This window comes from Panthera tigris, chromosome B4 (assembly GCF_018350195.1).
Source record: "Panthera tigris isolate Pti1 chromosome B4, P.tigris_Pti1_mat1.1, whole genome shotgun sequence".
NCBI classification, from domain to species: Eukaryota; Metazoa; Chordata; class Mammalia; order Carnivora; family Felidae; genus Panthera; species Panthera tigris.
The window spans coordinates 31,250,650-31,265,403 of NC_056666.1; the positions used below are offsets into that span (position 1 = coordinate 31,250,650).

Consider the following 14,754-nt stretch of genomic DNA (forward strand, 5'->3'; position numbering starts at 1 on the left):
ATGAACAGACATTTCCCCAGAGGCATTCAGATGGCCAACAGACACCTGAAAAGATGCTCCACATCACTCATCATCAGGGAAATGCAAATTAGAACTACAATGAGCTATCACCTCATATCTGTCAGAATGGCTAAAATCAACAACACATGAAACAACAGGTATTGGCAAGGATGTGGAGAAATAGGAACCCTCTCGCACTGTTGGTGGGAATGCAAACTGGTACAGCCACTCTGGAAAACAAGACAGAGTTTCCTTAAAAAGTTAAAAACAGAAATACCTTATGATCCAGCAATCTCACTACTGGGTATTTATGCAAAGAATACAAGAACACTCATTCAAAGGAATACATGCACCCCTATGTTTACAGCAGCATTGTTTACAATAACCAGTATGGAAGCAGACCAAGTGTTCATGGATTGATGAATGAATAAAGAAGATGTGGTCTATACATACTATGAAATATTATTCAACCATAAAAAAGAATGAAATCTTGCCATTTGCAACCACGTGGATGGAGCTAAAGAGGATAATGATAAGTGAAACAAGGCTGGTCAGAGAATGACAAATACCATAAAATTTCATTCATATGTGGAATTTAAAAGACAAAACAAACAAGCAAAGGGAAAAAAAAATAAGAGACAGAAAGACAAATCAAGAAACAGACTCTTAATTATAAAGAACAAATTGATGGTTACCAGAGAGGAGGGGGGTGGGACGGGTGAGTGAAATAGATGATGCAGACTAAGGAGTGCACTTGTGATGAGCACCAGGCGATACATGGAAGTGTTGAATCACTATATTGTACATCTGAAACTAATATAACACTGTATGTCAAGTAAATGGAATTAAAATTAAAACTTAAAAAAGGCTTGGTCACCTGTTCACTTTTCCCTACTTCTAGTAATATGCAAAATGTATAAAAACATAGGCTATAAGGAGCCATGTTGACAAAAAATAACAATGCCATGTTGAAGATAACAAAACTGATCCATGGGCAAGCAAAGCCTCTGACCCACATTCAAGATGATGAGGCCTCAGACCTGAAGCACATATTTGCCAGCATCAGCCAGGCCACCTTGGCATTCTGGTATGGGGGTAGGAATGGGTCAATGAAAATATTCCAAGAAGCAGAGTACAAAAGTGTGTAAAAGGAATCAACTACTGGCTTTGAAAGTGTGCCTATGGGCACCATTTGCTCTTTCTCATGGAAATGCGACATCCTAAAATGCAAGGACATCAGTTTGTCATAGTGCAGTAATTCACAATACAGGCCTTGTGGTCAGAGGGGTCTGCCTAAGAAGGCCAAGCCATCATGCATCAGATGTGCAACCTTCTGCAACCTTCTTACCTCTTTAGCCTGAGTGTCGGCACCTATAAACTTGGGATTGCATCAATCCTCCCCCCAAACCATTCTTTTTTTTTTTTAATTTTTTTTTCAACGTTTTTTTATTTATTTTTGGGACAGAGAGAGACAGAGCATGAACGGGGGAGGGGCAGAGAGAGAGGGAGACACAGAATCGGAAACAGGCTCCAGGCTCCGAGCCATCAGCCCAGAGCCCGACGCGGGGCTCGAACCCACGGACCGCGAGATCGTGACCTGGCTGAAGTCGGACGCTTAACCGACTGCGCCACCCAGGCGCCCCCCCCCCAAACCATTCTACTGGATTAACATATACACACACAAAGCACTGAGCCTAGCATTTAGGGCCTGATACACAAAATGCCCCATAAGTGCTAACCATTACTGTTGACAATAATGGTATTACTACCACTATTTCCTGATACCACTTGTTTCCTGACTTCCTCCTACCCCTCTGAAACTCCTCAATGAATTGGGGCTGAGAAAACACGATGGGTATCACAGTTAAAGGTATTTTCTCAACAACTCCCCAACCAGATAGGCAGGTAAATAGTGCTTCCAATACAGCATGTCTTGTGCAAGAGCTTTCGATCATCAGTGCTGACCTAAAAAGCTTAATAGCATCAAAAGCAAAGACTAAGCTCAAAATACCACTCCCCTGCATCTAGAAAGCAGGGTAGTAAAAGCAGCCCAGGATGCAAAGCTCTTCTGCCTCAGCCTAAAGGTCTGAAGTACACCATCCACCTACCAACACAGACTAAGAGCTATCTCAAACTTCCCAAGATAGTAAGTCAAATGTTCTTACAAAAGAAAAAAAAAAAAGGAAGAAAGAAAGAAAGATAAATACGTGAGATGAGGGAAACACTAACTCAATGTATTAATTCAATGGAAGCTCTTCACGGTGTATATTAAATCATTACATGGTACACTTTAAATGTAATTACATTTTTTGTCAATTATACCTCAGTAAAGCTGGAAGAAAAAAAAAATACTCCAGAGTTAGTTTCTCTACAGTTTTGTTATAAAACAGGAAAGTTATTCTGGAAAGTTTTTGAAAGCATTATTCATCACTTTCACTAGCAAAGCACAGAAACAAAGGAAATTGTGAAGGGAAGAGAGATGTATAAATTGCAATTTCCGGTGCTGCTACATCTCTTTCGTGTCCTGCATGAAACAAAAACTCAGGATTTCAAGGGCCTTCGTGTGAAACAATGTTTATAAACAAATACTGGAAGGGATCAAAGCCAAAATATGAATGTTGCACAATGAGAGATAAAGTTTTATTATTTTAATCACTACCTAGCAACTTCCCTTAAACACATATGGAGAGATGGAGGAAGCATTATTTTAATAAGATGTTTAAGGTCCTCAAACAGAGAAAAATAACTTTCAATATTGTGATGTGGAAAAGAGAAATGAGAGGAGGTGGTCCTCTTGAATACAAACAGCATTGTTGGTAACCTGGCAAGTCTGACACAATAATACTGCCATGCCCAGAACCTGAGCAAGTCTTCAAGGCACCACTCCCTATTTAGTATGATAAATAGGTCAGCTCTTGGGTGAAGTCTTCAGGTGATTGGTACTGGGTGCCTTTAGCTGAACTAAAGCATTAAAAGTTGCATCAATCTGTCAATCCTTATAACTACCTACCTAAGCAGAAGACGTTCTGTGTTCATTTATTGCTGATCTAGTTCCTTAAAATCACCTTCTTAAGATCCAGAGAAGAGTAAAGAAGTAGTAATGGGTGCATGAACTACAGAGAACTGTGTAATAAAGGATTAGAGAGGTCACAAAAAAGTCTACTTTACCACTTTATTTTATAACTCAGATCATCTCTTTGAGCTTCAAGGTATTGTCAGAACTACTGCTAGTTAATAAATGCTAGAGTTCTTCAAAACGTGTCTGCATTTATAAGTATAAATACTATTTATAGTTTTATTCTTTCCAGGGTTCAAAAGATATTTTTAAATGGAAAATGTATAACCAATGTCTTTTAAAAATGAGCACAAATTTTACATAATTTCCTTGGATTCAGCAGTATGGCAGCCACAATTTGAGAAAGTAACAAGGTCTAATAGTAAAAATGAGAAAGTAAAAAGCCAACCAGGCTAAGAAAGTTGGACAAACACATTTCTCCTTGATCTGTAAGAGAATCAGCTTTAACACTAGATGATCAGAACATTTGTTTTTCTCAATTTCCAACTAATTCACTAACAGATACTAATACTGGAATTGCTATAGTACTTTTACAAGAAAAAAAAGTGGCCCTTTAACAAATTATCCTGGAAAATGACACCTGGCACCACAAATCAAATAAAAATCAATCACTTTGTGAATCAGCCATTAAAATTGTGCCTAATCTATGTTTAAAACAAGAAGAAGGAGAAAAGATCTAATATTGGCTAAGAGTCTGTTACATGAGAAGTAGTATTTACATTAAGTCACTTAATGTTCATTACTGCCACCAAAAGATAGCATTCCCAAACTACAGATGGGAAAACTGAGGCTCACAGACCTTGTGGGACTTGCCAAAGTTCAAAACTACTGGAAGCCAAAACCAAAAACTGGAAAAGCTATTCCACAATGGACATCTTGGGAAAATCTAAATCAGTGTCACTGGGATTTCATTTCTTAAATCGCAGAAGAATGTTTCCATGATTTTTTAGGGAGAACAGTTTCACCACAAATTCAAGTTCCCACATTCAGCGCGGTTCTAATGAGGATGGGAAGAAACAATTTAGAAGAGCTGATTCAAGTGAGCCTTAATCACTGGCAACCATTCCCAGCAAAAATGAAAGAACAGTTCAGCTAATACCTACTCCATTTTACCCCTACAACATTTTTGGGGGTTTTTTTGTTTTGTTTTGTTTTGTTTTTTACATTCTCTCCTTGAACCCTAACAACCTCATGAAGTAGGTGGCACTAGAAGCCAAAGATCCTGGGCTCACACAGGTTACCCTTCTTACTCTTAGATACACAAATGATGTACTTGCTCTTCTGAATCTTGGTCCAGAATGTGTCACTCTCATGTGCCTGCCTCCTAGGACAAAAAGAAACATCCATAACCAAACTTTCTACCTTCGGTCAGTTGCGTGTTTTTGGTTTTTTTTTAATTTATTTTTGGGACAGAGAGAGACAGAGCATGAACGGGGGAGGGGCAGAGAGAGAGGGAGACACAGAATCGGAAACAGGCTCCGGGCTCCGAGCCATCAGCCCAGAGCCTGACGCGGGGCTCGAACTCACGGACCGCGAGATCGTGACCTGGCTGAAGTCGGACGCTTAACCGACTGCGCCATCCAGGCGCCCCGGTCAGTTGCGTTTTTATAAACATTTGTGTTTTAAAAAGGGGTCATAAAATAGAAAAGATAAAATTGACCGCACCACAGAAAGTTCGGGGTTTTATTAGCTCTCCAAGTTTCCTTGAAAAAAAATACATTCCTGAGAGTATGTGCCTTCAAAAAATTTTTTTTTAATTTTTTTTTTATTTTTGGGACAGAGAGAGACAGAGCATGAACGGGGGAGGGGGAGAGAGAGAGGGAGACACAGAATCGGAAACAGGCTCCAAGCTCCGAGCCATCAGCCCAGAGCCTGACGCGGGGCTCGAACTCACGGACCGCGAGATCGTGACCTGGCTGAAGTCGGACGCTTAACCGACTGCGCCACCCAGGCGCCCCCAAAATTTTAAATATACTCATTTCATGGTTCTCACTTACAAATGCTGAAATACCACCATCTGCCAGATGTAGTTATTTAAACAGCTATCAATCCAAGAGATGCACTTTCACTAATAGATCCTCTTGATTTGTCTGAAAGGTTTTTTCCAGATCTCTAACAAAGTGGTAAAAGTACCAAATCCTGCATTCAACTTTAATGGATTCAGTGATTAGTCATATCCTGTGTGGTGGTACATCAGGAACCAATATCCTGTACATTTTACCTCCCTCTTCTGCAGGTGCTACTGGCTGTAATAAGAGAAATTTCAGTTAGAGTATAACCCTGCTGGGCAGAAACCCAGCTAACTATTATTCACATATGACTTTGCACACTGGGTTTCAGAATTATAAATTATGCATCTTAAATGCCTTTGTGATAGAAGAAAGTTTGTTCCCTGAAAAATAGTTTATTTTTTAATTCTAGATGTAATGTTCAACTTAGAAAATTAGAACACAGGCATAAAAAAATTTTCCAATATTTTCTTAAAAGAAACAGAAAAAACCCAGTCTCCTGTCAACCACTTACACAAAAATGGCACCACCTTCGTCTTTTTAATCTGTTAATACAACATATTTTCAGTATTTAGTAATTTTAGGTTTTTGAGATATGCAGCAAATTATTTTCTGAAGTGTCAGAGAAGGAAACATTGATTTTTATTGTAGGATATCTTAAACAGGCCTTTTCAAAAATATAAACCCTATAGTATAGATTAGTTTTCTAATCTAAAGGGATGTGACACAAATAACAAGAAAAACCATACACCAGAAAAAAAATAAATAAATCTGAGTTCCAAAATATTAAGTCATACAGAATCTGAATTTTAAAAAACATCAAAAGTGGGAAAAATAATATTGACCTGGCTGTCATGTCTAAAACCACTTACATTTATATTGCCATAAAAATAACAACTTCATGAACATAAACATGTATGCATATGAATACACATATCCTACATTTAGTATTAGGTAATATCATATAGTTATACTTCACAAAAGGAATAGTGTTATTAAGTCACTTCTGAGCATGTAACTTACCCTAAAAGACACTTATCTTGAGATGGTAAGGAATTCTGAAGGACACTCCAGGCAAAATATATCGTAACTTCCAACAGCATGTGTTTGACCTAGGGTCAAGCCCCATCGTTTCAAAGTTACAGAAGCAAAGTATTTTCACAGAAAGGGTGGGTGGAGTAAGAGATTCTGCACCCTGTCTGCTCCTCTGAAGAGCCACTGCACATCACTCATATCCCACGGTTCCACGAGCACCGTATCGAACAATACAGACTCGATACGACGGTCTCTAGCTCAGGGGACTGGCAGCAGGAGCCCAGCCAGAATATCTCAATACGGGAAGATGAAGACGGGAAAACGGAGCCTCACAAAGCTTGTGAGATTCGCTAAAGCTCAAAATGTCTGAGCACCAAAACCAAAAACTGGAAAGGCTTTTCACTATGGACACCTTTGGAACCTCATGAGCAGCCTTCACTCAACAAAGGCAGCTGGTGAGCTAGGCAGGAAGGAATCTCTGGCTGAGGGAGAACAGGTGAACAGTCAGGGGCGCCTTTAAGGAGGGAGAGAGGGTAACAGAAAGAGCCCAGGGGACCTGGAGGCTCAGCAGTCAAGAACTTACCAGGCAGCAACAGGACAGAGTGGGCAGGTCCAAGAACACAGGCCTTACACACCATAAGGGAAACTCCTCAAAATAGCCAGTGTTCACTTGAGGTTTCTGAGCACCTCTGACACAGAAATCCATGTATTACAAGGACTCACAGAACTATAAAACACCTAAAAACTGAGCTGTGTTCATAGTGACTTATGTAGTCTATATTTTAACATCTTTACTGAGATGGAATCACAAACCATAAAATTCACCCATTTAAACTGTACAACTCAAAGATTTTTAGTATATTCACAGAATCATACGATCATCACCAGTATCTAAATTTAGAATTTTCATTACCCCCAAAACAGACCCATTAGCAGTCACTCTCCATTACCCCCAACCCCCAGCCCTAGACAACCACTACTCCACCGTCTGTACCTATAGATGTGCCTATCCTGGTCATTTTGTATATACAGAATCATACGACACGTGGGCTCTTGTGACCGGCTTCCTTTCACACAGCATAACATTTTCAAGGTTCATCCATGTCGCAGCATGTGTCAGTATTTCATTCTTTTTTGTGGCTGAATAATATTCTAATGTATAGATAAACCGTATTTTGTTCAGTTGATGGACACTGGGATTATTTCCGTTTGGGGGCTGTTATGAATAATGCAGTGAACACTCACGTACATGATTTTTGTGTGGACATGTAATTTTATTTCTATCGCGCACATATTTTATAGTCTAGTTTTAAGAGAAAAAATTAAATAATTGACATTTCAAGTCATTTGGCTATGGAGCTTCAAACTTTGTTTCTAAGCTCCAATATCAGTTGATAGAGGAGAAAATAATAAGCAATAGTAATATTTAATGGCATAAATCACCTAAAGATGGCAAGCCAGACACAAGACACAGAGCTATGGAAAAAAAAAGTGATTTATACATACTTCTTCCAAACAAAATTTTAAATGACTAGAAGACAAATATATATGTACATATATACCAGCTTTATAGTCTGTTCACAGAACTCTGCATTTCTTTTCATAAAGCTTTTTCCATTTTCCATGTAAAACAGAAAAGACACCAAAAACAGGTAGAATCATATAAATTTACTGATTCCCCTACCTCTACTGCCACTGACCTTGGTCCAAGCTAGGAGTGTTGTATGAGTGGCCAAGGAGGAGGAAAGCACAGTGTGCAGACCTAACCAACCATTTTACCATGAGGAAAAGGAACTGTGGAAATCACCTACCTGGACCAGTTTTACACATTTCTTCCCATCTTTGAAAAAATACAGAGGTCTCCAAACACCTACTGCGTAATCAACATCACTAAGCTGCATCCAACTCTACAGGGAGGTAAAAACCTCCCAGGGCAAATGGAGGACCCGCCTACAGGTTAGTGGTACAAGTGAGACTTGAAATATAACCTCTGTGACCAACGCATCCGGGTTCACCATGAGCCAAGAAGCACTTCACATCAGCCAGACTCTCTCTGTGAATCTCAGATCCTAAACATTTCTATTTACTGCTGGCACTTACCCAAGGATCCAACTGACAGAATTAGAGGCGCCAGACCCAACATAGGTATGTTTCAGGGCCAGATTCCCACACTGCTCTGGCCACCTGCCTTGAACCAGGCCCAATGCAAACCCTATGACTATCCCTCTGCTTGATCTGAAAACAGACTGGCCTCCTTCAAAAGAGCTGACACAAAAGAATAACTTCCAGGTACTCCAAATCACACTAAATCTTAGCTTCAATTATAATGTTTGTACCAATATGCCAAACACACCAAACCCTAGAGTGCTGGTCATAGTCTTCCAAGAAAAAAAAAATTTTTTGTGTAAGAATGTGTGATGTGTTTATTCTCCACTTTTTATTTACTCCAACTGTAAGATTACTATGCAGAAGACATTGCTTATTCAAGTAAGACTGAGGCAAGGCCACAGCCCCCAAGCATTCCACCCGGGGTTGGGGGGGAGGGGGCAGCAGAGCTCAGTTCTGTTCCATAGATAAGCACACTAAGTAGAAGTATGAGGTGGAGAACCTCAGACAGCTTGGGAGGCAGGGCCAGCCTCCCAAAGATGGGTCATCTGAGCTGAAGCTCAATAAATGAACAGACGCGGAGGGAGCAAGCATCCCAGACAGAAGAAACAGAAAACACCAGAGCAAAGGCAGGAAAGTGCAAGCAAGCCCAAATGGATGGAGTATGGGATGGGGAAGTCTGGTGAGGGAGAGTCTGGAGGCAGGAGTCCCGAAAGGGGCAGGCTGGAGGCAGGAGGGGTCCCGCAAGTGACAGGCTGTGCTGAGGTGGCAGGACCTGGCCTCTAGGGAAAGCAGGTGCAGAGACCCTTACACAAAAGAGTACAATGAGATTTGCATTTTAGAAAGATCAGCCTTTCAGATACACTGCATTTCTTTTTCACCTTTGAGAAGGTAGAAAATTTTAATAAAACAGTAACATTTACTTCATTTCACTATGTTTATGCTTGCTTCTATTGTCATTCACACTCTGCAACAATGTAACTGTTTTCCTAAAAGTTTCAATAAGCTTGTAAATGTGTCAACAGTTATATATGTATTTGCAGGAAAATCTCACAGCAACTGTTAAGATTTTTCATCAAAACCATGAGTTGTATGGTTTCAGTAGTCAACAGTTCCCCGCCCCACCCCTGCCAAATAGAGAAGAGCACATTTTCAAAAGTGTCTGTAAACTCATGTTTGTCTTTTTAATAACAAAATGATTCTAATTACTAGGTTTCCCTGCCTCAGTGACAGAAGCAGTGGCCCCAAAGGCCAGAGGCCACAGAATAAAGCCAATCTCTCACACACACACACACACACACACACACACACACACACACACACACACACTGCTCTTCTGACTGCAGTACTGTTTAGGCAAATATTAACACTTTTACCTAATCTTTAATTGAATTACCACTGCCTTCTTAAGAGGAAAAAAACCAAACAGGAATAATAGGATACTTGGGAAAGCTTCCCAGGAAGTAAAGCTGGTGAGTGAAACATTGGTGATTCAGATCCAGCCCTGAAGAGTTTCATATTCATCATCTGTCCAGCACTCACATCAACCCTGCAAGGGAGTAGCCCACTTTAGTCATGAGCAAAATAAAGTTCTGTAGGGTTCATTTGCTCAAGGTTAAATGGTAATAAAAAATAGTCATAACAATAATAAATAAACCTATGTCTCTAAACCCAAACCAAAGCTCCTACCACCCCCAAGAGAGGAGGACTATGGGGGAAGCAGTGAGTTAAGGGGTTCCTGCAATTCCCCTTCCTCACTTTACCCTTCTTCTTCTGTTACTCAGCACTCAGCTAGCAGCATTTAGACTGAAGGCAGATCCCATCCAAAGAGCTATTCCAGACATCCTCCCAGAGGACCACTAGTCCCTATTACTACCCTGCCCAAATAACCTAGTCCTTCCTGTACCATCAAACTGGGTAACATCCCACTGGTCATGCCCTGGCATTCAGAGTTTTCCTCCAGATCCTGACCCACCATCTTGCATGAATGCTCCACAGGAGCCAAACTAGCCCTGAAAGCCTGAATCACCTGGGATCACACAGTTTCCCTTCATACCATCCCCTCCTTTCCACCTCTCAGAAACGCAGCAGATGCTCTCCAGATTCTCATGCCTGGACCCCACGGCAGACCTTGAGAACCAAAACATCTTAGCCAGGCAGGTGCTTTTTGAGATTACTCTAGTACCCAACTAGGAAGCACTCGTCCTACAGTAAGGCTAGCTGTCCCACTCACTAAGCCCAATACCAACCCTAGTGACCAAATGGGACCCCCCCCCAACCCAATGCCATAATAACCACTGATGTCTCTAAAATCTGGAATCAATTACTGTCTCTAACACCCTGTTGTTAATTAATGCTACCACCTACTATTATTGTTTTATGTACCCATCTTGTCTCCTAGATTATGTTCTTCTTGAGTGCAAGGATTTTGTCTTATAGTTCTCCATAGAACATAACATTTTGTACACAGCAGCCCTTCAAATACTAACATTTTTTTTAATTTTTTTAATGTTTATTTATATTTGAGAGAGAGAGGAAGAGACAGAGCATGAGCAGGGGAGGGGCAGAGAGAGAGAGAGAGACACAGAATCTGAAGCAGGCTCCAGGCTCTGAGCTGTCAGCACAGAGCCCGACAGGGGGCTTGAACTCACAAACCATGAGATCATGACCTGAGCTGAAGTCGGATGCTTAACTGCCACCCAGGTGCCCCTAAAATACTAACATTTTTTAAGCAAGCATGAAGACTTTCTCCTAATCAGATTTAGGATGTACAGCAGGAAAAATGGGAAGCCTCAGGGCCAACCTTGATTCACTCAAAATTAAGGAGTGGCCAGCAAAGAAAACTCCGGAAACCAAGGGCACCACACTAACAAGTCACTGCAGTTGGTGCTCTGTACCCTGTGTCCATCAGGATTCAGGGATGAGTCAGGCTGCAGGCACGAGAAGAACGAACAGACACATACACAGCAGCCAGTCCTCCAATTCGAAGCACTCAAGAAGAGTGCCTGCAAGAGAATTCTCAGTGTCTAGCAGAACACCCTCCTTAGACAGGGTCAGGATGAGGATGGGAAGACGGAGATGGAAAAGCCAAAGCATCTTCACTCGTCAGCGATCATAAGCAGAAAAACATTTTTTCACTAGAGGAAAAAAAATGCTATGACTAAGTGTAAGCCTTCAAATATCTGCTTATTGAGGACATTTCTGGTATTAAGTCACACCACTCCACTGCCCAGAAAAATTGATTTGTTTAACCTGAAAACAGCTCAAATATAATAGCCCCACCACACAACAAAACGCTTATAGCAGAGAAAGCTTCGGTGACTTGGGATCTTTATTTTCCCTTTTCCATTCTTTTTTAGGGGGGGCAGACTTAGTTGATTTTTATTCAAAGCCACAGGATCTTTCCACATTTTCCCCACCAGACAGGGGTCTGTCATGCCACATGTCACCTAGCAACTCAAAACACCTCTCCACAATTACCCAGCTACCCAATTCTTCATACAAAACTTATCTTATCCTATTAAACAATAAGGGATAAAGAAGAGATAAGAGGATAAAATTTACAGCAAGTCTTAATATCTGTTTGCTTCATAATCACCTTAAATAAAATGGGAGAAATGAGAAGAAAGACTGAAGTTTAATCTTAACCATTACCTAGCAATTTCAGAAGAAAAAACACAAATGAACCTAGAAGACACTCAGACTCTTGCAACATCTGAGAGTCAACAGTTTTGTGATCCAATGATTAAACTTTGTGTACTACAAAGCCCATCTTAAAATTCACCCACTGAACTGTGAATTGCACTGAAAGAGCCTTTAAATAATTTTAGAATGCCCTGACTCATCTCTGACTCCTCCCTCTCATTCATATCCAACTCCAATGCTACCACCACCCTCTGAGAATCATCCTCCCTTCCTTCTCCACCTGGTGATCTCACACTTACCCTCTAAAAACTTAGCTCACATGTCCCTTCTCTTAAGGATGCCTTCCCAGACTCTCATAAGGGAACTGCACTCCCTTTTCCATGGTCCCAGGTCACTATGGAACAACTACCACTAATATTTAAAAACACTAGTCCAAATATATTACCAAGGCTCCTCAGTTACATCTACCCAACATCCCAGATGCTCCTCTCCTCACCGCCCAATCATGTGTCCGGACACACCACTGGTCTCCTTCACTGGAAGGACCATGGAGCCTCTTGTCCTAGACTCTCACATTCCAATTTCCACAAAGCAGCCAATGGGCCCCCTACATGTCCAGCACCCAGAACAATACCTTGGACACAGTAAATGTTTAAGAATTTCTGTGGGAAGGAATGAATGATTCAATCAACCAAATAACTACATTTGTATCTCCCAAACAGCCTTTTTTAACCAAAGTCCATTGTGCGCATAACGAAACAGAACTCATTTTAAGCATGTAAAACAAGTAAAATGAAAGGAAACGTCCCTCACCTCTCCCTATTCAGTAACTCAGGCACACCACAGATTATGTATTATTGTATTTCTCTTTCCGTTCACAATTTATTTTGGTTTCTGAAGTACATATACAATCTGATTATTGATTTAGAACATTTATATCATAAACTGCCATTCATAAACAGTCTTTTTTAAATGCTAAATGTAGATTTGGAGAGCATGTTTCTTTCCCCTTGTCAGCAATGTAAGATAAACGGGTGCCAATTTCCACTAATTTTATTTGATTTTCAATAACAGTTCAACCAAGTGTAAGGAACGTTTTAGAGCAGTTAAATAAAGTCAACACCTTCCACCATTGTGTCAGGTTCCTAAATGGCCCCAAGATTATCTTGAAAAGGCCAAATTCATGCTATTCTTTCCAATATATACTAAAAATCAAACAACAGCGTAAAAAAAGTTTTCTCCCCTTAAGTTCAGAGAGAACTGAAGGATGCTGCCCCCAGCACCCTGTATACACCCAGACTGGCAAAGCCACCGTGTACTGCCTCAACGCCCACAGAAGCTAGGGCTACTCCACTACCAGGAACAAATGAGAAAATGCTTAAGTGACCTTGCTGTCTCCACAAAACGTTACTCTACAGCAAAGGAGATATCCTCAGGTGCTTGACAGAAACTTCGGAGGTGTAGGCTGTTGTCAAACACAGACAGACGATAAAACAATTTAACAAAATGCCTTTTCACTTCTGACACATTGTAGAGGAACGCAGTTGAGTGGAGACAATGTTATCACTCCACGAAGAAAAAGGGAAATCTACTCCACTCCTAAATCAGACCCTGGCTCCGCAGCCCCGGCACCATATGGAACTAGTTCCAGATACGTAAACGCTGAGGTTCTCGCAGGAAAACTTTTAATGCAGTGACTGACTGCAGGGTTGTGCGTTTTCAAGGAGCGCTGCACGCCAGCCTCTCCTGCACCGGGATTCCGTGCCCCGCTAACGTCCGCGAGCCGGCGGAAGCGGGGGTCCCCCTGGGGGCCGCCTTCCCGACCGCGAGCCGGCGACTGTCCCCCAGCAGCCGGCCGTGCCCGCGGGCGGCTCCGAGGACAGGGCTGGGCGCTCCGGCTCGTTCCCCCGCCCGGGCGAAGGGAGAGTTGGAGCACAAATGCGACCGCTCTCCGCCGTGTGTGGAATATTTAAACTCTGCTCCAACCTAAAAAGTTCCCTTTCCCCAGCCTCCGCCGCGGGGCCTGGGAGCGGGGAGAGGCCTGAGGCTGGATTTCAACCGCCCGCAGCCGCGGCCGAAAGAGAGGCGTCCGGCCAGGCTTCGCCCGCGCCCCCCGGAGGGCTGGGCTCGGGCTCCGCTCCCAGGGCAGGCTCCGGAGGAGAACCGGTGGCCGGAGCCCCGAGGGAGAGGAGGGAGGCGCTCGGCCTGGGAGGGGCCGTGGGGTCCGGCGCGCTCACCCGGGGCTGCGCCCGCCCCGCCGGCCCGGCCCGCGCCCACAACTTTGCCGCCCGCGGCCCCGGGGCGGGGGGCGCCCGCGAGGCCCGGCCCGGCCCGGCCGCCGCACTTTCCCTTTCCCCGCCTCCCATCCGTCTCCCTCCTCCCCTTTCCAGGAAGCGCCATATTGATCCCGGCGCCTTCCCCCTCCTCCTCTTCCTCCTCCCTCTCCTCCTCCCCCCCCTTCTCCCGCCCCCACCCCCCGCGCCCCTCGCGCCCCCAGCCCCTCACCTTGGCGATGGCCTTCCGGTAGCGGGTCACCGCTTGCTGGATGAGGCTGAAAACTTTCATGTGGCCGTCGCCGCACGGCACGACCACCCGGGTCCTCCCGAAGCACACGGTCACTTTCATGCCGCCGCCGCCGCCGTCGCGGGCCGGCCCGCGCCCCTCGCTGACCGCGGCCGGAGCGGCCCCGGGCCGGGGCGGCTGGACGCTGGGCGCGGCGGGGCCGCTGCACGGGCGCGCGGGAGGCTAGGGGCGCGGGCAAGCTGCGGCGCCGGGGGGCCGCTCGGCTCGCATGCCCGGCCCGGCCCGGCCGCCCTCGCCTGGCCCGGGGCTCGCCTCACCTCTCCCCGCTGCAGCGCCCGCAGCCTCCGGCCACCTGTTCGG

The 14,754-nt window shown here is 43.6% G+C and overlaps 1 protein-coding gene across 19 annotated transcripts in view; it reads right to left on the reverse strand.

The window, feature by feature from the left end:
- Positions 1-14,514, reverse strand: part of PARD3 (par-3 family cell polarity regulator) — a 664,605-nt gene extending 650,091 nt beyond the window's left edge. For all 19 annotated transcript variants that reach the window (XM_042991413.1, XM_042991418.1, XM_042991416.1 and 16 more), the window contains exon 1: positions 14,377-14,514. In XM_042991413.1, coding sequence (XP_042847347.1) covers positions 14,377-14,496 — 120 coding nt within the window. In that variant the 5' untranslated portion in view covers positions 14,497-14,514. The remainder of the gene's footprint in view (positions 1-14,376) is intronic.
- Positions 14,515-14,754: the final 240 nt, after the last annotated feature.